The sequence below is a fragment of the Solanum pennellii genome, chromosome 2 (genome assembly GCF_001406875.1).
Source record: "Solanum pennellii chromosome 2, SPENNV200".
NCBI classification, from domain to species: domain Eukaryota; kingdom Viridiplantae; phylum Streptophyta; class Magnoliopsida; order Solanales; family Solanaceae; genus Solanum; species Solanum pennellii.
Window position 1 is genome coordinate 28,410,662 of NC_028638.1, and position 26,888 is coordinate 28,437,549.

The 26,888-nt window shown below is 36.3% G+C and overlaps 1 protein-coding gene across 2 annotated transcripts in view; it reads left to right on the forward strand.

Annotated features, from left to right (window-relative positions):
* The first annotated feature begins 8,082 nt into the window (after positions 1 to 8,082).
* Positions 8,083 to 26,888, forward strand: part of LOC107011533 (vacuolar protein sorting-associated protein 54, chloroplastic-like) — a 35,384-nt gene continuing 16,578 nt past the window's right edge. Inside the window, exons 1-12 of one of the 2 annotated variants that reach the window (XM_027914608.1) lie at positions 8,083 to 9,105; positions 16,191 to 16,253; positions 16,797 to 16,876; positions 17,296 to 17,413; positions 17,849 to 17,923; positions 19,165 to 19,321; positions 19,663 to 19,751; positions 20,858 to 21,114; positions 25,649 to 25,820; positions 25,912 to 25,995; positions 26,083 to 26,352; positions 26,419 to 26,504. In XM_027914608.1, the coding sequence (XP_027770409.1) occupies positions 8,338 to 9,105; positions 16,191 to 16,253; positions 16,797 to 16,876; positions 17,296 to 17,413; positions 17,849 to 17,923; positions 19,165 to 19,321; positions 19,663 to 19,751; positions 20,858 to 21,114; positions 25,649 to 25,820; positions 25,912 to 25,995; positions 26,083 to 26,352; positions 26,419 to 26,504 (2,219 nt within the window). In that variant the 5' untranslated portion in view covers positions 8,083 to 8,337. The remainder of the gene's footprint in view (positions 9,106 to 16,190; positions 16,254 to 16,796; positions 16,877 to 17,295; positions 17,414 to 17,848; positions 17,924 to 19,164; positions 19,322 to 19,662; positions 19,752 to 20,857; positions 21,115 to 25,648; positions 25,821 to 25,911; positions 25,996 to 26,082; positions 26,353 to 26,418; positions 26,505 to 26,888) is intronic. The other variant, XM_015211068.2, reaches the window with a different exon arrangement.

Sequence of the window (26,888 nt, forward strand, 5' to 3'; positions counted from 1 at the left end):
AATTGCTTAATCATACCAAGAAGACCGATATGATACATCAAGGGCATATTATCCACCTGAATTTTCCTTATTTGATAGGTATTGTTTGAAGGTTGAATTAAGCAAGATTTCTTCAATTCAGTTATGAGTTTAATTTTATACAAGTTTAATTATGTCACGCCCAGAGCCTACACCCTGGACGTGGCCGGCACCCAATGACCATTGTTGGCCTTGAGCGAACCCTTGACTTGGTATACTTAACTCACTGGAAGACTTAGCTTAACTCAACTATAAATAAGAAACATTCTCAAGAGAAATACTTAATTATATTAGTCTGACCAGAATGACACTTACATCTCAAGATGAAACATCAGTTATAAGGAGAGACCCAAAAGTGAATTATCTGACTGTCTATGAAGTCTCTGCTATACTAGATGGATGTTGGGACAGACTCCACAACATCCTATAAATGTAATACTAGAAAGAAAATAAAAGTGTCCTTCGGAATGCATGGAGGCTCACCATTGACTTCGAATGCTCAACTAGACCAACGAGGTGCTGGATGCTGATCCTGGTTACCTGCGTCTGCATCATAAGACGATGCAGGACAACTGACATAAGTACATTGAATGTACGAGTATGCGAGTTAGAATGCTAAACAACAACTACAAGCTTGAAAGGATTAAGGATGGACTTACCTTGACTATGCTCAACTCACGAAACAACAACTCAATATAAAGCAGTCAGGACACATGCAATATATATAAAGCTTGTACAAACAGTATAGACACTTAGTTCATTAAAGGTAATTCAGTAATAAACTCAACTTTACTTATATATGAAAGTAATATAATTTATGTGGGAGATTCTCTTTACGACAACCATCACTATGAGCCTAAGAGATGGTACAACGTCTTACCTCACGTTGCAAGATGATTGCTATATATCTTGTTGTCGGTATAGAACCTGAACTATTAAGTGGATCCACTAGTCTATAATAAAAAGCACTAAAGAATCATCTAAAAAGTATGATCTCTTATCTTTCTATGTTGGCTATATGATTTATGGAGACTTGAGTTGATATGAACTCGCGTCCCCGTATCGTTGCTCAATACTACTCCCAAAATACTTAGCTCATATGTTTTTAAAACAACTTCTTCTCTGGTTTGAGGTAATTGCTCAAAATTAGCTTTAAAAGCTCTCTTGGAAATCTTAGTTCCCATTTTCTAAAACTAGTCAAAGGCTCTGTGGAAGTCTAGCTTCCTTTCTTTCTCAAAATGTGAAAACATTTGTAACTCTTAGGCACTACTTAGTTCCCTTATAGTTTTTGAGAAATGAACTCACTCTTTGCTATTTGCTTTACTTGAAACTTAACTTTTAGGGAAAACTAGTTCCCTTATAGCTTTTGAGATTTAGACTCAACATATTACTCATTGCTCAACTTGTAGCTTGAGCCTTAACAAAGTAAAAATGTTTGTTTTAAGACTCTTGAAAACTTTAAGAACACACTTTAACTTGTTTCTTAACTTTTAAACTTGACTATTAACTTCTTTGACTTTGATCTTATCTTTCCTTGAATTGAATTATGGATTCAAGGACCATGATCTCACATTTATATATAGATGATTTCATGATATTTAAATGTACTCTAGAGTGTTGGAATCAACTACGAATTATAGGTACATCACTTAGGAACTAGTATGAAAAAAAGGGGAAAATGAGATCTCCAGGTGACCCTAGCGCTTTGAGAGGCGCGGGATGCCAGAGCCTGACAGACAGACACTATCCTGAGAGGGTCTGGCTGGCTGTCAGACAGACAGAGGCTTCCCTGAGGGGCTCTGGCAGGCACGACAGCCCAAGGCTTGTCAGACGGGATTTCCGACTTTCGTTTTTTGATTTTCAATTCTAAACCTTCTAAACTTCCATGGATCTTACCCCCAAACACTTAGAATCACCAAAATTCTCAATACCCAATAGTTCAGACTCATAAAACAGCCCATAAACACGAATCAAACAACCAAAGGTATACTACAACCCAACCAACAAGAATTTAACGGTTTTTCATCAAGAACTTCAATGTTCATCATTCAACTACTCTAATTGCGTTGAATTAAACATATTGTTGTGTGAATGGAAGAACCCAACATAGAAAGATCTCACATACCTTAAAGGGTCGCCTCGACGAAGTTCACTCAACGATCTTGGCAAAATCTTGGTCTTTTCTCCTTTCTCCTTCTTCTCTTCTCTTTTCTTCCAAGCCCTAAGCGTATTCAATCTTTTAAAAATTGACTTAAGGCTTACTTTTACCCCTAATAAACCCTTAAAACAAATTAAAAATTAGTAGAGTGAAAAGCCTACTTTATCCGTTCTAAAATTCGGATTGGACTTTCCTCTATACAACAACCAAACTTTCGAGAGGCATATCTCCCTCATAAAATATTGAAAATGTTCAAACTCGGTGGCGTTGGAAACATCTCTCCAATGGATATCCAAACATATAAAGAACTGATTCTAACTAATCCTGATCTAGAAGTTATGGTCGTTTGAAAATGACCAAAAGCTCATTTTTGCACTTTGGAAATTTTCCAGATTTTTCCTATTCTTTCCAAAAATAACTATTCTTAGTTTTTTTGTTGAATCCTAACTATTTCGATCTACGAGATGTTACAAATTAGTTTAGTTGAGTTGAGTTAATAGAGAGAACTAGGTAAATTAGGTAATTTTAGGTGAAATCAGGTCAATTGGGGAATCCATCTAATTAAGGGGTATTTTTGAATCTTTAAGAATGATAGAGGTATATTTGACTTTATAATATAACTAAAGACAAAATTAACCAATAAATGGAGGTAGTTGGATATTTCTGGATTTTTTTCTATTTTGTAAGCAATGATGCAAATTGATAACTAGTGAGAGATGTCTCAAAAGAAAAAGAAAGACATCTAGACATGTTTTGTATGAATGAAAATGTTATCATAGAAAATATTTTCTTAGAAAACAAGTTATTTTTAACAAGTTGGTGAGTGAAAAATATTTTCTAGTGTTTACACAGTGAATGATTTTTTTTCTTTAGAAAATATCTTTTATTTAAAGCTTGAGACTAGAAAATAATTCGTAGAAAAATAGTTTCTTACCCGAAAATTAACCTTGATAATCGATCCATGATCCAACTTCCACACGACCCAAATGGCCGATCCAAAATCTGACCATGAGAACTAATCGAGGACCTAACCCCAACTCTCAACCTAGGACCCGACTTCAACTCCTGATCTAAGACCCAATGACTCCCGACACAGGACCTGACCCGACTTCTTACCCGAGATCCGACCTCAACATTTATCTAGGACCCCACTTCCAAATTGGGATCTAACAACGACATAGGACCTTGACATTTGATACGAGATTTGACCCCAACTCCTGTTAAAAAACTTATCCTCGACTCCTGATCCTGACTTTGACAACGACATTCGACACTAGTATTAATTCGGGACTCCATCGCGACATTCACCTCAAAATTTGAACCTAAAACCCGACCTCGATCTGAGACCCGACTTCTAAACCAAGACCGGACCCCTACTTGAACCCAATAATTGACCTCGATCTGAGACCTGACACTCGAACTGAACATGACTTCTGAACCAAGACCCGACCCCTACTCGTGATTTCTTACTTTCTGTCACATCCGGGTTTACCCCCTAGACATAGCCGGCGTCGATAACCTTTTTAAGGACTAAGACTAGCCTCTTAGTTTCATGTCATTACATTCATATGTTGAAAAATATGAAAAATATAGAAATAGTCTCAACGATTGTCTCGTCTCATACCATCTAAATGGATATCATAATATGGGCATAGCCCTTACATCAATTCAACAAGACCATGTATAGGTCATACGAAAGTAAAATATTCAAATAACAAGGAAAGAAATGATAGAGTCAATAAGCTCATAACAAAATCCAAAGCTAGAAGATGGCATTGCCCTCGAAAGTTGAGGACCTACCCCATTTGGATGAAAGGAAGAATCCAAGCCTTCAAAAATATCGCCTTCCAAACTCTTCAATGACCGAAGCCTAAATGTTTGGGACAGCGGAAGAAAATGAGGTTAGTACTCCACATGTACTAAGTATGAGACAATATGCACATATAACACCAAAATATGTCAAAAAAGGACATTTAGTTAAATCATGCCATTTTACCCCTTTAAAGACTTATGCACAACCAATAGTTAAGGAAGTAAAATGTATATCATCATGCTTGAACTCATAGTCTCATATACTCTATCACCAAATATCATCCCAAGCATGAATAAGAATTATCACATAAATAGCAAAGTAAGGCAACACATCATAAATTCCCATAGACCTCATGTATTCATATATTCATATCTTTAGTAATTAAGACCATTTTCATGTTCATAAGCATCTTGACTCATCATGTAAAAGCATTTACATTTAGCACCATCCATATACATAATATTAACTTCCCAAAGCTCCCATAAATAGTGCAAGGCATAGGTAGAGTCACATACCCCTACCTAAGCTAAGTCAATCCCCTCAAGTCACTTTAGTTAGTCTTTACTTCATTCTTTTATTTTGGTTTAGGGTACATTCGCTTTAACCGACATAGACCACATGAGCTAAATGTGAAATCCGGTGTTATAAGACCTTAAACCGATGGAAGGTGGTCTACCGGCCAAGGTAAAGCCTAATATAAACATAGCTTTCTAGGTGGATCCACTAGCTAGTATCCTATGATGGCAACATAGTTTAAGGAACTAAGCGATATGCATTCCCTCTACATACCATTTAGTAATTGGGGCCTCACCTCATGGGAATCATTCGATGAGTATCCCTCAAAGGGGAGTCAACATCACTTATAGACCTATAGGGTAATACTTCCTCTATGGAAAGCCATTACCTCCCATTGTCAAGTCCACTCGGTGCTAAGCTAAGTCCCTTTATTGAAATGTGTTGAATCCTTTAATTATCAATCATAACTTAATTTAGGTCATATGGTCTACCCCTTGTATAATCTTCATCATCAATAGCTCAAGAATTGTATGAGTATAAGTCCTTTCATCACAATCCATATAAGTGAGGTTAACACTTTAGCATTTTATAACATATTAAGGCACATTGATAGTTTTCACCATCCTTATAGCACATACACCTTAATCAACCTCACCACATAGTCAAGACATTTCAATTCAACATAATACCACCCTATAGTCCTAGTACAAGACATACTCCAAATGTAATATCATGACTTAACAACAATTAATTATAATTGGAAGTGAAGATAGAGATTCTATGACTCACTAAACCTTCCTCATAGTCTATCATCAAGGTCTTACCATCAACCCGTAACTCAACCCAACTTGGGAAGTAACATCATTACACAATGATAACTAATAAAATAACAAGGCCAATTGCATCTCTATAACACAACTCACCTTTAGATCACAACTTGAGGCAAGGTACATAGGCTAATTTCACATTATAATTCATAACCTAAATCACATCTCAAGAACTAGCATGATATGCCTATAATTCATCTTAATTTAATCATAATAGCACCATAGGATAGTAATCTAATCAACAACGAACTCAATTGAATGATCACCATACAATATAGGTCTAGATCACTACCTAGGGTTAGTGATAGAGGATCATAATCTTCAATTTAGACCAAACCATCAACAATTACCATTAACAAGTTGACTTACATGTTAATCTACTCAATAAAACCCTAAGAATTCATTAACAACTCAATCCATAACTTCAATTTCGTAATTGAATGAAACTCATAAGAAAACTCAACTTTTTGAAATATATTTTGAAGGAACCCTTTGAGGAAAGAATCTCAAAGATGAATAGAACCCATACCTTAATGTTTCTCAACAATTTGATGAAGTATCCACCTTTTTTCCGGCCCCCAAACCCTAGTTATTGCTAGCATTCAATGTGAGTTCATGTAGAGAGAGAAATAAGAGAGAAGGAAGAGAGTTTATTTTGAGAGATGTTTATAGATTAATGAGGGTTAAGGGTATTTATAGTGGGGATTAATTAACTTAATTAGTCTCCCTTTAATCCCTAACTAACTCCTTAACCACTTAATTAATTAAATGAAATCATTTAAAATTTAACAATGAAACTCGACCCTCACCGACGAGACCCCGATCGACGGTCCGTCGGTTAGTCGACGGACAACCCCCCCTACGTCCTTCACTCCGTCATCTCGGTCAGAGACTTTGAAGGCAAGGGCTTTCTCCAATTTTTTTCTAAGTATGGGATGATGATGGCCTCGACACCCCGTCAACCCCCTTCCGTCGCGTGTAATAGTAGCTAGGTAAGCAAGAGCCTTCACGAAAGAATCTTTCTAAGTGTGGGATGACGGTGGCCTCGACGCCCCGTCGAGCCACACACAGACCATCGTCTGTCCCGTCGATGCACACTGCCAGGCAGTGCTGCATCAAATTGTAGGGGTCCTCCTCAAGAGCCCTTGGTTGGTCCTTGGGGAGTTGTACCCAGACGTTTCAATCATGAAACAACTTAGATACCCATTAGCTACCTTTCTACCCATTTTCATACATTTCCGACTCCTAAAAGTTAGTCAAAAGGCTAAGGCACACTAACACCCTTTTGAACCAACTTCCCGGACGTTTTTGGACGTTTTGGTTCTTAAACCTCCTAAATGACCTATATTCATTAAAAATGGACTTAGAAACAGTGTTTAGACTTTATGACACCGATGTTAGGCTTTACAATGTCTTGGATTTTCAAGGTGTTACACTTCCAACTCGAGACCCAACCTCGGCATACGATCTTGGGCCCGACTTTCGAATCAGGATCTGACCCCAATACCCACCCCGACATCTGACCGAGACCCGACCACAACTCCCGACTAGGACCTGACCTGAGACTCAACCCCGATATCCGACCCTAAACCCAACTTTGAAATATGGATATGATCTCGACACCCGACCCCTAACCCTAGCATCCGACACGAGACCCGACCCCGACTCTGACTCCGACCTAGGATTTGACTTATGACCCAACTTCTAAATTGCGATCGACCCCAACTCCCGATCAGGACATGAGTTTCAAAATGGGACCTAACCACAAAACCCGACTTTTGAACCATGATCTTATTCCGACACTCGACCTTATCGATAGATTCGGGACCTAAATTCGAACCCGAAACCCGAAGCCGATATTTGACTTAGGACTCAACCTCGACTCTCAATATGAAACCCAACTCCAACATTTCACATGAAAACTCATCCTAACACCTGATTTGGGACCCAACCAGAAATATGACCCAGATTTTTGACGCACGACCCGTCATCCAAAACGTGATTTGACTTGGGAATAGTATTTGAGTCTCGAGTTGAGGTCGGGAGTCGGATTCCAAGTCAAGAATCGGGAGTTGAATCTCGAATAAATTACGAGAATTGATACTCGAGACTTGATTTAGGATGAAAAGTTGAGGTATAAGTTGGATAACGAGTTTTGAAAAATATTTTTTCTTATTTTTTGTGTGGTAAGCCATTTTACTTAAATTTAAAGAAAATAATTTAATTTTAAAAACATTTTACAAAGAATTTATGAACCAAACATGAGGAAATACCAAACACATAGTATTATTTTTTTGGGAAACTTACATAAATATACTATAATAAAAAAATATTTACCATTTATAGCAATAAATGTTTTTTTCACTTGACCACTTTTAATTCATTTATAATACAAATTTAATACATATTACAAAGATAAATTTATTATTCAAATATAATATAAGTTTTAATGATGAATAATACATTAATCACATATTTTAATACACTTATAATACAATGTGACAATTTTTTACCAAAACAAACATAATATATTTCAAAAACAAATATAATTCAAATATATTGCATACATAATTCTCTTTTAATATATATATTATAGATTTATCATAATATTATTATAAATGATAATAAATAAAAGATATCACTAAAATTAGTAATTATTTTTAGAAATGTATTAATTTATGTAATCTTTCTAATTTTTTTCCCTCAAAGGCCCAAACTACTGGATCCTTTTTTTAATCGTATTCTTCAACCTGCTGGTCCATAATCAATCGATTGAGGTCATCCTTGCCACCAACGGTTCGCAAGTACTGTATTAGTCATTTCCCCTCCTTAACCGCCCACTGGCACTGGCTGGCTCCTTCCATTTGCAGAGTGCAGATTCATTCTCTTCTCTCTCTCACTCTATGCATTCGATCCAAAAACGGTAACAATTCTTCACAATCAACAGTTATTACTCTTCAGATCTACATACATTCTCGTATAGATCACACCCATAACTGAAAAAGATGGATTCAAAGCCTTCCCCATCATCGGGAAGGTATGAAAATTGCAAGAAACCATATTTGTCGAAATCAGTATCCGATGCTAATAGCCATAACCAAAGCTTAGCATCAATTCTTAACAACCCACATGCTGGAAAATCAGATGGATGGTGGTGGCCATCAAATTCCTCATCTCTTCCCGTCGTTCCTGAATTCACCTCACTAAACCCACTTCCAAAACCCGGATCTGATATAGCCAGAACCGATTTTCTCCCTTACATTACATCCTTTTCCGACCCTTTTGCCCGTTTTCATGATATCCAACAGCACAGTAAATCCAGCCTCCTTGACGATCAAAATGGTGAAAATGCCCTTGTCGCATGTCTTCGCGAAGTGCCCTCTTTGTACTTCAAAGAAGATTTTCAGTTAGAGGATGGTGCCACCTTTAAAGCTGCCTGTCCATTTAGGACTACGGCTGAGAATTTGGTTATGCAAGAAAAATTGTCACAGTATTTGGATGTAGTGGAGCTGCATTTGGTGAGGGAGATTTCTTTGCGTTCAAGTTCGTTTTTTGAGGCACAAGAGCAGCTGGAGGATCTGAATTCAAAGATAGTTGAAGGGTGTAAGAGGATCAGGGAATTGAAAGAGACAATAAGGCTACTGGATACTAATTTGGTGGGGCCTGCAAGAAAGTTGCAGGAGCTGAATGTAAAGAGGGGTGATTTGGTTGCTCTTCAGAACAAGCTGAAGCTCATTATATACGTTAATCAAGCTTTATCAACTCTCAATTTGGTAAGTTTGATTCTGGAGCATCTTTAGTTCTATATCTGTTTCTGAATTCTGCCAACAATCCCACTTATGCTTACCTTTGGGGTACTTTTGGATTAGGTTACTTACTGTTAACTAGAAAATAGATGAAATCAGAGAAATTTCATGGAGATTATGTGAAAATGATAGTGGATAAACAGTATTTATGATCTTCTTTGATAGAAGAAAGAAGTTGCACTTATGTAGCTCCTCATGCATAACACGGGCCACAAGTTGATGGTATTGGAGGAAACCCTCTTTTATGAGGTTAGAAAAGTGTTAGTGAATGTACTCTCTAGTTGACGGTTTTTGAAAAATTAGATTTATGATAAAAGTATGAAAACATTAGGATTGACAATTTCTTCTTAGGTGTAGCTTGAGGATAGGTTATAAAATTAAGGCAATAAAACTCTTTATCTTTTAGAAATCTTGTTTTTTTCTTTGTGGCAACTTGAATCTCAATGGTGATTTGGTAGGTCGTGGTAGTTCAGCTTAAGGTTTGATATGAAAGAGTGAGTAAACGCCGTGATAAAAATTAGAAGAGTGAGAAAGAGGCCCTGTTAAAAATTAAAAGAGTGAGAAGAGGCCCTGATATAAAAAATAATAAAAGTGAGTAGAGGTCTTCCATGGAAGAAAGGTAAGAACAAACTACTTACAATAAAAAGTTGAGCAAAGAGAAAACTTCATAAAAATACAATCCTGCACTTACAAATTGACCTTACGACGCACTAAAGCGAAATCAAAGCCAAATGAAAGAACAGATGGAACTTTCGAAATGTCCTGTCAACATTAACTTCAGTAATATTATAGCTTTTGCTGGAGATGCCAAACATAGATGCATATAAGATTATAATTGTTTTGATATTGGAGAAATCCCCTGTGACTTCTGCCCGTCTCTAGCTGGCACAAAGGAATGAAATTTTGAGGAGTATGACCTCGCCACTCTACCTTTCTCCCAACTTAAATACTAGCATGCAATAGTGATCGAATCCATAAATGTGCCCTAATCCACATATCAAATGTCGTGTTCTTACTACTAACCAAAGCCTCGGTACATGAGACAAAGGATTATAATTAGGGGATCAAAAATGTAACTTGTTTCTTGTTTTTGGGTGGGGGTCTTCCATGGTAGAGAAGTAAAGATGAAAAACCAAGGTTAATCTCTACATGGCTTACACCCAAAGTTAGGGATGAGGATAAGGAAGCAAAAGTGTATACCAACATGATTGAGGGAGAGAAGTAAAGACTTGAATCGGGCTAAGTGTAAAACTTCTCCTGACAAGTTTTTGGCTGGATATAGTGGTAGAATTAGACAGATTGTTTTTAGACATCTACTATGTTGGAAATGCATTAATTGGTTGGAAGAAATTCATTGAGGCAAAGATCCAAATTCTTGTGGATAAAGGCTGGTGATTAAAATACAAACTTCTTTCACAAGATTGCAAATGCTTATAAAAGGTACAATAAATTGAGGATCCCAAAATTTGGGGAACTGGTGGAAGACCAGGAGGAGATCAAAGGGGAATCACTTTTTACAACAATTTGTACATGGAATATGAGAAGTTGAGGCCAACCTACTGGTCAGATTGTTCCACCATATCTAAAGAGTACATTGAGTACTACAACGACTTTTCTTTGTGGAAGAGGTCGAGAAAACCATCAGAAGTTGTGAAGGAGAAAAGGCTTCGGGCCTAGATGGATATAACATGGCCTTGAGAAATAAATCACGTTAGAAGCTTAGGGATCGTTTAGTGTGAAGAATAATGCCAATTAGTCCTGGCATTAAATTATAGTACCACTTAATTTTTTGTTTGGTTGGCAAGTTCGAGATAAGTTATCCCGAGATTAATAATTAGTGTCGGGATAAGTTATTCCTCCCTTTGGGTGGTTTAGTAATCCCGAGATAACTTATCCCGGGATAAAATAAGGAAATGACAAAAATGTCTCTTTCAACCCTTTTGTTACATCACTTTTTACATTTATGAAGGGTATTTTTGTAAACCAATAAATTGTTCTTAAAATTTATTATTTTGAATACAACAAACCGAATACTCAATAAAAAATAATCTCATCATTACCTTTATCAAAAAGAAAAAAAAAAACTAAAAATAATCTCATCATTTCTTATCTCATCATAATTTATCCCATCATAACTTGAATTCAAACCAAACGACCCCTTAGGGTCTAAAGTTATTTAGCCATTTAGAAATAAATAACATTTCATGAAATAATATACAAAGTATTAACATTATTTATTAAAATTAATATATTGAACATATATAATTATAAACTTTATGTATATAATTTATTGCTTTGGTTTGGTTTTTTCTTAGGGTCGTTTTTAATAGTCATTCCAAATCAAATACTATCATTTAAAAAAAAATTATAACTAAGTCAAACCAAAATAAAATTTGGTTGGAACATTCCTAAAAACATGTACAACTCGGAAATGAATCTACTAGTCCACTGCATCCAAGATGGAGTATGGTACAATTGAAGATCTTGCCACAAAATTCTCAATCACATTATCTCAAGAAGAGATTGTTTTGTTATTGCTATCACCTGGTTAGTGATAAAGAGAGCATGTTTAACACAAGAAGTTCTACAGAAGAATAAAGCGAGCATGTTTTACAAATTTCCTATCAACTCCACAATTTGATCTACATCCACTATACATAATTGTTCACACCAAAAAGTAAAGATGCTAAGCAATTCTGTTTTTTTACTCTCTGAATGGAATTGGATCTGCCTTCAAAACATCTTCTATTCCTTTCTCTCTACAGACCACCATATACATGATGGTATCAATTTCCACCATTTCTTTTGAGTCCTGCTTCCTCCTCTTCTGCTCCAACAACTGAATAGATTAGCTGTGTGCTCTGGTACGGCCCAACTTTGACTGGTGATGTTGAGAAAAAGTTCCTAGAGCTGTGCTGTGAACTTCCAATGTAGGAATAAGTGACTTTTTGTTTCCCCAGTTAGATTACATAGAAAACATCTTGGTACTAGTGTCCTTTCTTTCATTCTGAAGGACGCCTTGGGTTAGGCACGCTTTTCTGATTACTAACCAGGTGAAACATTGCACTTTTGTGGGAATTAAACCTCTCCAAATTTTCTTCCATTGATATTGAGCACTTCTAGATCTCCCATGTCTCCTACCTTATAGGCACAGTTAACTGTGAACTTGCCCTCCTTGTTGTGTTTCCAGATAACCCTGTCTGTTGCATTGCATCAAGGCTAGTACCCCCCAATTTTTCCAGTAATGAGGCCACTCTCTCTATTTCCCAATCATTCAAAAGTCTTCTGAAGGATAAGTTCCATCCATGTGTACCAGCAATCACAACCTTGGCATCAGGATTGCTGCAAATGGAGAAGAGGTACGGAAATGATTCACTTAAAGGGGTCGATCAATGCAACCATCTCTCCAAAATTTGAAGCTGTTTCCGCTTCCCACTTTTAGAATCAGATTTTCTTCCATAAAGGTCCATAATGCTCTTATTTTATGTTATGTTGGAATTTGAAAAAAGAGTATTATGTTAATATATATTTTTTTGAATTTATGATTTATTTTGAGTTCCAATTTATTTCCTTTAGTAGTATGGACGTGCTATTTCACATTACATGCCATTCATTTTTCAGTTAGAATTGATAGATTATTTATTTGGTTAAACATTTGAATAATTTTATGAAATTATATTTATAACATGATCTTTTTGTCAAACATCATGCAATCTATGATGTTCTTCCAAAATGTTTACTTTTTAGTTTTCTAAATCTATTAAATTCATATATTATTAATTTGAAAAATATATATTTATTAAATAACATATTTTCACAAGACAATATGTAACTTAAATACCTAGTTTAATATCATTTATAAAAGCACATATTTGTCAAATATTAACTTTTAATTTATAAATTTAATCTGTATAATTGCCCTTGTGAAACCAAGCGTTACACTTGTTATTACATTATGACAAATAAACAGGTTATCACTGTAGTGTAATTACTAGGCTGTGTAATCACTATCCTAGTAGTTACACCAATTTCAATTACCTGGGTTTTCCAAACAAACCCTAAAATGTCCCCACACCAGCCCTATCCCCAAAATTATTCTCTTTGACCTTGAATGAGATATTTTTCAAAAAATAATCCTATCCCTTCATGATATTTCCTTACAAACCACAACCAAAATGCAAAATGATCTCTCTAGTTTTCCACCACTCTTCCGCAATGCCATATCTATCAACTATCACCCCCATCCGCTAAGCTTGTACCTCAACTCCAAACCTCCAAAGCCATTTGCCCAATAAATCTTTATTAAAGACCTTTAAATCTTTAGTTCCAAGGCCCTCCCCATCTTCGCGGTTGAAACTGAATTTGATGTTAAAACACTGCTGATTTGAGATGGATTAAAGGCTTTGCAGCAAATCATTGAAGCTCTACCCTGGACATTTTATTTGCAGATGATGCTCTTATCTTACGATGCTATGACTGATCAAGTGCTCTATTTAAGAATTATACTGTTGGTTTTTGAGTTGGTCTCTGGGCTGCATGTGAACTTCTAACAGAGTCATCTCTTCCCTATAAACGAGGTCCTCATCTTCAGTTCCTTGCTGATATTATAGGTTGTGTGGCATTAGTTCTCTTCCTATTACAAACCTTGGCCTTCCTTTAGGTGCTTAAGGCAAGCTCCATTGCAATCTGGAAGGAATGGAAACAATGCGAGAGGAAGTTATTTTTGGTTGAGAAGTTGACATATCTATTATCAACAATGGAAGCCACACCAGAGGTGTACTTTCAGTATTAGTTACAAATAGTAGCTAACGGAAGCTAAATTTACCACCTAACCTCTTAAACAACCTAAGATACTAGAAATGTTCTCTGCCTCTTTGAGAAATTCATGAATACGCCAAAAATAGACAAAACACTAAACAATTCATTTTCAGTTTCTGAAAAGTGTTACTCTTACCTTCATAACATCTCTGGTTTCTCTCCATCCATATTGACCACCAGATACAAGCTGGGACAATCTTCTATGTCTCTCTGTGTCCTGACAAATTACCATGTCTGTTCCAGCAAGCCAGAACTTCTGATGTTCCTTGTCATGGTCCGTCTGAGCCCCCTCAACTTGATGCAGAACTGCCAAACTTGTTCTGTCACTTAACGGTGTTAGAAAAGTTGATTATGGTCTCAACTTCAGATTCACAAAAAAAAACAACAACATTTGGAACATAGATGAAGACCCTTTTCATCAGTTTGTCTTGTGTTAATACAGCTTGCCTGGCCATCAACCAGAGAAAACATGCCACCTTGTTAGGGATCTTAACTTTCCGGATCATCTTCCTAGGGCAGGAACCAACTTGAGGACTTGTTTTGCTGTTACATCTATAGGAAGATTTGACTGAGAATCTCCCCTACTTGTCCTTTAGCCACACTAATCTTGCTACCTTGGTAGAAAATTCCTTGAACTGTTCAATGTTATGTTAGAAGTCTATCATCCTTTCCATTTCCCAGTCATTGAACATTCTCGTAAAGTTGAGATTCAATCCTCGATTATCCCTGACTTCCAGTATTATTGCTCCCTATTGTTGATTCAGAAGGTATATTTCAGGGAATACAATCTTCTAAGGTTTATGACCAATCCACATCTTATTTGTGTGATGCTTTGATGTGGAGCAAACATATATCTTATTTGTGTGATGCTTTGATTGCTAGATTATTTTGGAACTTTTGGACTTTTATTGAAAAGTGCTGATGTATTGTATATCAAACATGGAGTTGTATTGTACTTCCTGAGATTAGTTCATAAGTAGCTGCAAATAGGTGTTTCTCCCTCTTTTCACTTTTTGGTTTGTGTCAACGAACGTTTGCAAAGGAAGGAAAGAACGTGTGAAGGAAAGGTGAATAGAGTATACACACAGCATTGAATTTAGGTACAACTTAGTAGAAGAATGAGCACCGTGGTTCTGCGAAGGAAGCAGGATGTTCACTGGGATATGGAGACATTCAGGTCTAAAAAAGATTCTAATGTATTCAAAGTGGAAAAAACCGATTGCTATGTTTGTTCCTTGAGCGGTTAACTGAGGAGGTTCTATTGACCAACTAAACGTCTGTGTGTTGGGTTTTGAATAAAAGGTAAAAAGAACTCAGGAGACCTGGATGAAGAGGGAAATGCATTTTATCTCTCACCTGCCTGAAACATATATAAATCCTGAATTCTTTAGTTTGGGCCTGCAGGAAGAGCGTACGGGAACCCGACGTGCCTCAACACGCCGCAACCACTAGTTTGACTCCTTGTATCAATTACGAGAAGAGAGGGTTTTCTTAAGCCAAGTGAAAATTCACTATAGGTATTCCATTTGGATGGTATAGTGCGAGGTTGGAGATTTTATCTGTATCTCACTCCTTGTATAATTCAAAATTTTAAGATATTTTCCCTTGTGTTTTCATGCTTGCATGTATAAGCAGTGGTCATCTTTTACCAGGTCGCCATGTGACAGCCATTTGAGCTTTTGCTTTTTGTAATTTTAATGTTTTTTGGCATGAGAAATTTGGGGTGCTACTCCATTTGTCTATTGATATCATAACAGAGGAGTGATTACTACCAAGTATTCTTCTATTCTGATTTTCATGTTTTGGTGTGTGATTTGCCTTTTTATTACATTATTTAGATACCTTGTAAGAGTAACAAGGGCATTTTGTACTTCTGGATATGTAATTATGGATTTCAGCACAACCTTTGGGTTGATGAATACTGTTACCTTTCTCAATATTAATCCGAGTTAGCTCTTCATCTGTGTTCAGACTTATCCTTGATTATCATGTTTTGGTGTGTGATTTGCCTTTTTATTACAGTATTTAGAATCCTTGTAAGAAGAACAAGGACAGGTTGTACTTCTGGATATGTAATTATGAATTTCAGCACAACCTTTGGGTTGATGAATACACTGTTACCGTTCTCAATATTTATCTGAGTTAGCTCTTCATCTGTGTTCGGACTTATCCTTAATCTATTGGAAGTGATGTTTTCAACTTCATGGTATTTATCTAACAACTATTTTATACAGCTAGTTGCATCTGCAGATTGTGCTGGAGCTTTAGATGTTACAGATGACTTGCAACATTTATTGGTACGTTAATTCGTGTTCAATTCCACGCTTAGCCTTTTCTATATATTGATTATCTCACTCTAGATTCTTCTTGGATTTCATTGAGGTTGCACCTTTTCTCTCTCTCAATCTCTTTCTATCCTTTCGAAGCAGCAATACATCAAACTTCGGAAATCCGTTCAGTTTATGATGCTTTGATTTTTATTGTTGGCTTAAAATGCTAAATTACATAAAGAATTAGAGAAAATTACAGTCCAATACCTTTGAGCCACCGTCTAGTTTACACATTATGTTCACAGTATAGGTAGTGTATACTTTATACTAATATACGTACCTCTACATATAATATACATCCGTATTACCCATGTACATATAATTTACGTACATATACACACATTATATAACTGAGTGTATATGTAGTGTATACTTCGGCATGCTCGGTAAACTAGATGGTCTAATGGTATATATTGGTAACTATCACTAAAATTTATATATGGATTTTGAACATTGCAAATGCTTATGATGGAAGATGTTCTAACTGTCAAATGATTTACTTCTTGATAGGATGGAGATGAACTGGCTGGTCTACATTGCTTTCGACACCTTCGTGATGAATTAGCCACTTCAATCGATTCTATCAATAGGTTAGTCTATTCGAGTTAGATTTTTAATCAGTTTCTTGGATTTGCTGACTTCATTTTATTATGTTTTTTGCAATTTTCTAAGAAAAGCTGCATCTTCCGTTGTAAAATTTGGTGCATTTATCTCTTGATATGTTCTTATTGAGGTGCTTGTGCTTCCAGCATAGGATATAATAGTTTATCCAACAAATAAACTAAGTTCAGGACATAACCATCCTTTGCATAGTTAATTTGCCCATCTGTTTCTACTCAGGATTGAAAGTTGTACCTTCTGCTTCTTTATTTCTTGTTTTCCCAAGCACTTGGTGATTGGATCTATTATTTACTATTCCCTTGAATCACCTTTTGGCTTACTTTTCCTTGTAAAAAAGGTACAATATAGCATTCTTTAGAATTGTCACTTACCAGATTCAATCTTGTAGCATTCTTTCAGCAGAATTTTTACGTATAACCATACAAGAAACTGGCAACATGGATGCGGCAATTACATCAAAATTTAGAGCACGGGCAACCATTGCAATTAATGGAGAAGGCCATGAAGTAAGGGCTAACTTGTGTATTTTGTATTTTGATGTTATTGCTGCAGATTATTTTCGTTCTGTATGTTAGACTGGAAAGCTAGTCTCACTTTTGTAAAAGATACAGTACCCAGTAGTTTGCATAAAGAACAGGTGTTTTGAGTCTTTATAGAACTCTAGTCGGAAGATGAAGGAATCCTTCACAGCGGCTGTTCAAAACGTTCTACACGCTTGATTATAATTGTAGTTCATATATTTTCTGTTTTTCAATAATCCAAATAAGTGGAATACATGGGAGCGAAGGGTTTACATGTGTCCTCTTTATATCATCCTGAATTTCAATATATCGGTCGATAAGAAAGCTGTGGTATTAATGCCTACCATAGCAATGCTCTCCACTGCTGTGCCTTAGGCAACTTGCAACAGGTCAAACTAAATTGATTTTGAAATATTGCAGGCTAAATTGGATGAAGAAGAAACCTCAAATTTCCGTGACCGGCTTCTTCCATTTGTTATTGGATTACTTAGAACTGTGAGTTTTCTCTCTGGTTTATCTGTGGATCATTGCTTATCTGTGTTATTCAAGTTTTGGGTTGATCGCAATTTTCTCGAGGTGGTGACTATTCAATGTCATATCATGATCTAGGTGACTAGGTCATTGTTCAGTGTCTTCTGACGACTCTTACATGCCACTTTAATTTATACTCCCTAATAATCTCGGGTAATTTTGATGAAGCAAAAATATGTGTAGAAATCTGGATCAGATCATATTGACAAGTGTTAAATTGTTACTCTAGCATGTTAGGTGAAGTATCGAGGTATGTTGGTCATAAGGTAAAAGGTGGAATTAGATGCGAAGGAGCTCTGATGAACATAAAGAATAACATAGAAGATATTAGAAATGGTGAAAGCCTCTGGATAGATGGTGATTGAAGTTGGAATCTTCCAAACTCTTAATCTTTTGTTGTTAAAACATAACTGTTTTAAATGGAACATACAACAATGTACAACTGCTAGACTAAAAGATGGGGGTGGGTTTATTAGTTCGACCAGTGTAAGTGAAGAGTAATTTTATTTAGTGACCAAACTAGAAGTAGGTTGGCATAAGAAGCAAGGGGCTGAAAACTGCCTAGGATGATATAGTGGATAGAGGTTATGTAACCTTTCGACCCCATTCGTTCCATAGTTTTCTCTCTGTCTTTGTGTGTGTGTATGATAACTTATCGTCACCTAGGCTCATCATCATGAGAGCCATCAAGTTTCATTATATGTGAACTAGAAAATATTATACTCTGGTCTTCTTTAATGGGGTATATTTTATGGATTTATTTTCCTGAAGTAGCAGTGGAGGTCTGGTGCTCAAGTATAGTGGTATACCCACCAAGAAAATCTGGAATACAATTCCAGCACGCATTTTCTGGGTAGTATGGAAAGAAAGGAAAAACAGATATTTTAATGGTTTATCAACTTCAAATTTCAGTACTCAAGTCTAAATGTATGCTACTCTATAGTTGGTGCAAGCTCTCCCCTGTAAATTCCCCTGAACACTTTCTGGATTTTGCTAGCTCCCTGGAACTGTTAGCTAGCGTGTTTTGGAGCTAACTTATATCTTCGGTAATTCTGCATCCTCTTGATGCCACCATAGGAATTTCTTGCTTCGTCAAATAATAAATAACTTTTTGATCTAATTTCATGAATGTTTTTTGAGCATTTGGAGTTTTACCCAGAAATTTTTGTATGAGCATTTTCATGTTTGAATTTTATAAATTCCAGGCAAAACTCCCTGCTGTGTTGAGAATATATCATGACACTCTTACAGCTGACATGAAAACAGCCATTAAAACAGCAGTTGAAGAGCTGCTTCGTGTTCTGGTTGCTCAACCTTCAGATTCAGATTTTGTTGCAGGAGAGCGAGTAGCTGATTCAGATGGTGGGTTAACAATTTAATATATGACAGCTACTTGACTTTGACGAGAAGAGTTTGATAGAAAAGTAAATTTTTTCAACTATATTGTACGGATCCTCTAAAGATGCGTCCCACCCGTGTAAGATCCTCCAAAAATGCAGTTTTTGTGAAGGACCCGACATGGTGTTATGGCAATTTTGGAGGATTCGTGCAACATAGATTTTCAATAGGCAAAAGGGTTTATTTCCTTTTTCTTTTAATTAGAAATCAAATGGTGCTAAGGAGGCTGATTCATTTTGGTCTGCACAGTTAGGGGAAGGGGGACTGATGCTTTGGTTTCTGATTTCATGTATCTTCTGACTTAGGTGGGAGCTCATCTCTTGCCAGTAGATTGAGAAGCCTGGCACCAGAAAGTTTTGTTCAACTTTTAAAGGCAATTTTCATGATAGTGCAGGTAATGTGTACTTGCCATACCTTTCTCTGTTTATTTCGATTTGTGCTTGAATCAGGTGATGTTGCTTTTCTTTTTACACTTTTTGACGTATAAAGCAACTCCTTTAGTTATTGTGGAACAAACCCAATCAAGCATATAAAGTTCATTTTCATGCAATATATATTCCTAAAAGGATTCTATTGCAATGCAATATATATTCCTAAAAGGATTCTATTGCAATGTTTACACTTGTTGACGTATAAAGCAACTCCTTTAGTTATTGTGGAACAAACCCACCAATCAAGCATATAAAGTTCATTTTCATGCAATATATATTCCTAAAAGGATTCTATTGCAATGTTAATAAGATCCCTAGACCCTTTGGATCAATGCTTGAGTTGTTAACTTGTTCTAACCAATTATAAGTACTTGAGATCCTCATCTGGTTCAGACTCTTAATAATTAGTTGATTTGGTGGCTGATGGTTGCTTATATTGATTTCTGGATAAGTTGAACTGTGAGAGTTAGAATTTCTCTGCTTTATAGGCCAATTGCATATCTTATTGCGTTTAGTCTTGATTATGATGTCTTAAAGTTGTTACAATTTAACTTTCTGAGTTTTCTTCTTACAACTTCATTTCTTGGGGCATGAATATGATCCCATTTAAGGTGTGTAGTTATGTTGAAAATGTCTTGAAAGAAACAACTAGTGCCATCTACAGGTAGAAGTCTTTTCTACAATGACTCACTTCATATAGTCCAACCAACTATTCCGTACTCTTTTTGTCAGGTACCACTATCACCTCACCCCTCACTACCTCTTCACTACCATCATAGCTGCCAAAATTTACTATAGCTTGAATTTGAACTAAAGACCTAAATGATTAAGATAGTTGTTCCTGTAAAACATTTCATTTCAAAGATATTTTCTCTTAAAGCTGTTGTACACCCAACCGATGGACCCTAATTTTGCAGGGGATTCTTTGGTTGGTGTAACGAATTGGTAATTTTACCCTTACTCCCAAACTAGACTGCTTTACCAATCTAGTTTTTGCCCTTTTTTTCTTTCTTTTTGTTATTTAATTTTGGTATGATGTAACTTGATGTTTTTCTTTTAGTGAATGCAGGCCCACTTAGTCCAGGCTTCTGAAGTTAAAAAAACAATTGAGTGGATTATCTGCCATCTTGATGATCATTATGCTGCTGACTCAGTTGCTGCTGCAATTGCACTTGGAGCAGCAGCTGCAGAAACTGCTAGTGAAAGTGACGGTCAGATCACCACCTTTTCACAATTTTCTCCCCCAAGCAACTTTTCCAGGGGTTTCTCAATTCAGGAGAAGGGAAATGATGCAGCAACCATGTCAAATTTATCGAGAAATTTCAGGTTTATTTACATTCATTTGCTGTTATTCTTAGATGTTTGTGCTATTGTGGTTTTATTTTCGGAACCTGTAGTGAGGGAAAATCAACTTCTTGTTGTGTATTTGCTTGTTGAAAATATGTCCTTTCATTGAAAAATTTCAAAATTGGTTCTCATAATATCCCGGTGGCATATGTAACTCCAAATTAATTTAATGTGTCTTTTGGTCTCCAAAAGAATCAATAAATTAGTTATTTTTCGCTTCTAAACCATGCATCTTCCTTGTGTTATGCTAATGCAGGTTATTTTGGTGGGTTTTGTTTTATGGTTTAAGAAAGACAGAATTTCAAATATCATAACAATATAGTGTATTATCTCCAAAAAAAGATTGAGTAAAAAGAAATAAAAATTTCCTTAAAATTGCTCTTGGCCAATCATTAAGAATCCATAGTCCAGTCCAATCATTAAGAATCCATTACATTTGTAGTGGAGGTCAACAACAACATATTTCTATCTGTAAAATGTTTAATGTATGTAGTCAGCCTTCACGAGGACTAAACTGAACTTTGGCCTGATAAACCAAGACCACAATTACCCATTTCCTATTTATATGACAGATTTTTCCTTTTAGGACATCCAAATGGTTGACACACATATACAAGCAAGGATACCATATCCATCTTATTAAAAAAAAAATTATTCGATCCATCTACAGATTGCAGAAATTCAGATTCATTTAAACAAAGATGTAATGTTATTACAATGAATAATGAGCTTCTACTTCAATGATCCTTCCACTCTTATTGGTTTAATTTTACTCTAATTCTTCATTTAATCTAAAGTCTAGTGAATCATGTCATTTAAGATTGGAAGGAAATATACCATATTTTTTTTTCCAAAGTTGTTCTCGTACTTTATTCCTAGCATTCTGTGTTGGTGGAAGCACATACCTCATCTGGAAACCATGTTAACTGGCTGCTGAAATTTTCTTGGCAGTTCTTTTTCTTTTTTCCTTTTGTATTTGTTCTTTTTCCTTATATAGCGGGTTTCTGTTGGGAATGTTCCAATCCGGACTACAAAAGATTTTATTTGATTTACCCTTTGTGATGGCCCAGTGGTTTGGGCTTGGAGGTCTCAAGTTCAAAACCTCTTGCCAGCGAAAGCAAGGGGTTTGCCTTTTGGGTCTAGCTCGTCGCACTGGGCTTTCCTAGTGCCGGTTACCTCTCCTATGTGGTTTGCGAGCTACTGCATAGGAGCGGGGTTTTTACCCCTGGGGTTTAGGTTGTCATAATTTTTTTTATTTGTTTTGGTTCTATTACTAGTATTTAGGGCATTAAATGAGTCGAGTTGTTTTCACCGAAGGGTGTGACCCTGGGTCAATGAAGTGGGTTGAAAACTATGAGGTCTCAAATTCAAATTCCAACAAAGCTAAAAACATTAGCGCAATTTCTTTTTATCTGTACAAGCTTGGTAGACAAGGTTATCTGGTACCTGTGCTGGTGGAAAGTAGCCCATGTAAGCTGTCCCAAACCCCACATTTATTGAAAAAAATTGTCGTAGTTGTTTGCAAAACAAATTTCAAATTCACTTGTATTACCTCAAACCATTATTTAGCTCTTAAAATCAATCTTGAATAAGAAATGGAGCTTAAGCTTATAATGTTACCTGGGTATAGCAATAACAAACTAATTATGCGAATATACTATATTTTATTAAATTTTATAATATATTTTTGAACATTAAGCTTGAAATTTTCTTTTTGATGTGATTTTTATTGATTTTCAGCTTATCTTACTAAGTTGAGTAGCTTGGTGGAAAGTAGTTATAAGAGTATATCTAAGGTGCTTTCCAATAAACTACAAAGGATTTAAATGTGACAGTATCTACTTCACAGAATGCTTTCGTGAAAGAAAGACAAATCCTAGATGTAACTTTGGTGACAAATGAAGTTGTTGATTTGAGAAGAAAGCAACGAAACTGAGGATTTTGTGCAAATTGGATCTTGAGAAAGCCTTTGATCATATCATTTTCAAAGAAAAAGAAAGCCTTTGATCACATCAAATTGGGGGCTTAAATGTGACCGTATCTATTTCATAAAATGCTTTTGTGAAAGAAAGACAAATCCTAGATGCAGCTTTGGTGACAAATGAAGTGGTTGATTTGAGAAGAAAGCAAGGGGAACTATGGATTTTGTGCAAATTTGATCTTGAGAAAGCCTATGATCATGTCAAATAGGAGTTTCTTGATTTCATTATGCTGAAGATGGGCTTTGGGACAAGATGGGGGATGTGGATAAGTTTTTGTATTTCAATTGTTAGGTACTGGGAATTGCAACTCATGTGGATTTCTCAGTAGTTTGAGAGGTGTGAGTCAGGGAGTTCTGCTATTTGCTATCACATAAGTTGTTCATACTAAATATGGAAGAAATGAGTAGGATATGGATAGAGTTGTGATGAGAGGTTACCTTGAGGGGGGGTTCATAATATCGGATGGGGGCAAGGTACAGTAAGGGGTTCATCTTTATTAGCTGACGACACTATAGTGATTTGTGATGTTGACAGGACTCATGTGGAGTATCTCAGAAAAGTATTGACATGGTTCCAGGTGGTGTCGGGCTTAAAGATTGATCTCAGAAAATGTGAAAATAATCCAAGTTGGTGAGATGGTGAACATTGAGATCTTAGCACAAGTGTCAAACTGTAGGGCGAGAGAACTTCCTACTACTCATCTTGGTCACCCACTAGGAGCATCTAACTAGGAACAACTTGGAACCCAATTTTTAAGAGGGTTGAAAAGAGACCTACGCTATGTAAATTTTCGAGAATTCTTGCATACTTTATGTATGTCTTGGATGCATGCTTCAGTTAGCGTTACAAAGAAGTTGGGACATTCTTAGAGGGAATATCTATAGGATTCTCAAGTAGGGAGGAAAAGTTTCACCATGTAAAATTTTGAGACTGTCACGACAAGTGTTGGGGTGGAGTGGTGGACTTGGGATGAAGATTTAAAGGTTTTCATCAAGGTGCTATTGGAAAAGTGTTTATGAAGATTCGAGATACAGGAGTTCGCTCTATGGAGGGGCTGATTGCCCTGAAATATGGAGTCTTAGAAGGAGGACTAAAAATATCACTCTTCCTTGTAGGCGTGGGCTTCTGAGTGAAATCTTAAAGGGGTGGGAGTAGTTTATGGGGATACATCTTCAGTGTAGGAGATGGGAGTGGGTAAGTTTTTGGTGGCAGGTGGTGCGGGAACAATTCCTTGTGTATTACTTTATCTAATATGTTGAGGTTTCATGCCAAAGGAGATGTCGGTACAACAATATACAAAGGCTTCAAGGCGGAGAAGTTCATTGGCATTTGGTGTAAACAAGATACGATGGGGATATAGGACTTTTTGCTGACTTTATAGGTAATTTGTAATCTTCCATAGGGTAGTTTGAGATGCTCTGATGAGACTGTAAGTGACCTATGCTATGCTGAACATTTGTTTGATGATGAGCCTTTTATGAATACACAGTTACCTTTATCTCAAAAAAAAGGAGTTACTTAACTAACAAAGTATCACATTGGATAGTCATGATGTATGAAGATGGGGATGGGGAATAATATCTTCTCTGTTAAGTCCTTTTGTGAGGATCTTTTGGATAGGGAGGGTTCATTTCATACTTCTAAGTGTGGATCCCTAGGGTACAAAGAAAAGCGTGCCTTTTCTCCTCTTAGCTACAGGAGGGGTAATATTGATGGTGGATAGTTTGAGGAATAGGAGGATACAATGAAATGTGTGCCTTTTCTCTTGGTTAGCTGCAAGAGGGGTAATATTGATGGTGGATAATGGAGGAATAGGAGGATTACTTGTGTGAGCTGGCGCTTCATGTGCAATAGTTCGGTAGACACTAATCATCTCCTTCTACATTGCTGGAGCGCATTTGTTTTTTTGGCGGGAAATACTGTGTTGGTTTGGTCTTCAATGGTTAATGCCAAGTACAGTTAAAGAAGTCATGTTAGCTGGACTTTTAGGGGAAGGAAGAGAACGACACATGCTGTGGGATATTTCTCCACTAGCACTTATGTGGACCGCGTCAACCTAGGTCAAACTCGCCATAAAGTGTTGTATGATTATTTTACGAGCCGAGCTAGTACATAGCATGTGTGAGAACAGTCCTAACCGTAGCCGGAATTGACACGGTTACTTGAAGTTTCTCACCAATGATCTAATACCATGTGAGAAATATAGAAGAGAATATTATCGAATTGTGTATCTAAATTGTTACATAAAGACCCTATTTATCGACACTATATTAGATTCCTTTTCCAACTAGGATTCCTATTCCTATTCTTATTTGAATTCTAATATCATGCTTGAACTTGGTTCATCTCGAGCATAAACCTGCTAGTAATTTGGACTACTTTAGAAACATGCTTATTTTTTTGTTAGCAAAGTCGAGTAATATGGGCTAACTATTTTATTCTGTGCTTTAAATTGGTGTCTTATTTGGAAGACTACTTAAATTGCAACAGTACTTTTGCTGGATACTTATACATCTATATTTCTTTGATAGAGCTGATATATTGAGAGAGAATACAGAAGCTGTATTTGCAGCTTGTGATGCTGCTCATGGAAGATGGGCGAAGATCCTTGGAGTTCGTGCTCCTCTCCACTCTAAGTTGAGGTTGCAGGAGTTCCTAAACATATATAACATCACTCAGGAATTTATTACCGCCACTGAGAAAGTAAAACTTTGTCTTTCTATGAAGTATATCCTTTACTAATTTTAATTTGTGTGTCTATGCTTATAATTCTCTGTTATTCAAATTTAAGCAGATTGGTGGAAGGTTGGGGTATAGTATCCGTGGAACCATACAATCACAGGCGAAGGCCTTTGTTGATTTCCAACATGAATCTCGAGTTTGTTCCTTTCCCAGCTGAATTTATGAATCTCGAGTTTGTTCCTTTTCCAGATGGATCATAAATTGTTTTTGTTGGTTAATTCAGATGGCAAAGTTGAAGGCTATACTTGACCAAGAAAATTGGGCTGAGATTGATGTCCCCGATGAGTTCCAGACTATTGTCACATCACTGTTCTCTTCCAAGTCAGAGACCAGTGGACATGCTGATGATGATTCTGCTGACACTGCAACAAGCAAAACTGAAGTGGTTCGAAACAGCAGTGATCCTTCAATGGTGGATGCTGGACTCCCAAATATATCACATAATACAGCGCAGACTGATTCTACTTCAACACATCCAGATAGTACAGCACAGGTTAGTTTTTCACAATTGAGCTGATAAAGCTCAGGGCAGTACTGATTTGAGACTATTTTAATTCAGAATAATGACACGAAATCAAGAGAACGCGGAAGATCATCTCCTAGAATGCTATCGTTTGGGGGTGTTGCGTATCACATGGTAAACTGGTCAGTGATTCTTTCTTATTCAGATAAATTCATCTGTTCTTTTGATTTAACTTGCAGGTTTTTCTTTCCAGTATAATTTTCTCTCTCAAACGTTTCTCTTCTTGGCCCTTGGTTCTTAAATACTTAGGGGATTGTTTCGTACAAACATTGATAACACAAGGATTAGTTTCACATGGATTAGTAATACATGGATTATTTTTTATCAAGCGTTTGGTTAATTCCTTCCGACTTAATCTTGTGTTTGAGTTAAAACTCTACAAAATTTTCTTTCCTATTATACCCTTTATTATGAGATTTTCTATTTCTTGTAATTGGGTTAGATAGCCGCCAGACAATATTTCTTTTGTAGGATTTTCTATTTCATTTAACTAGTCAAGTTAAATA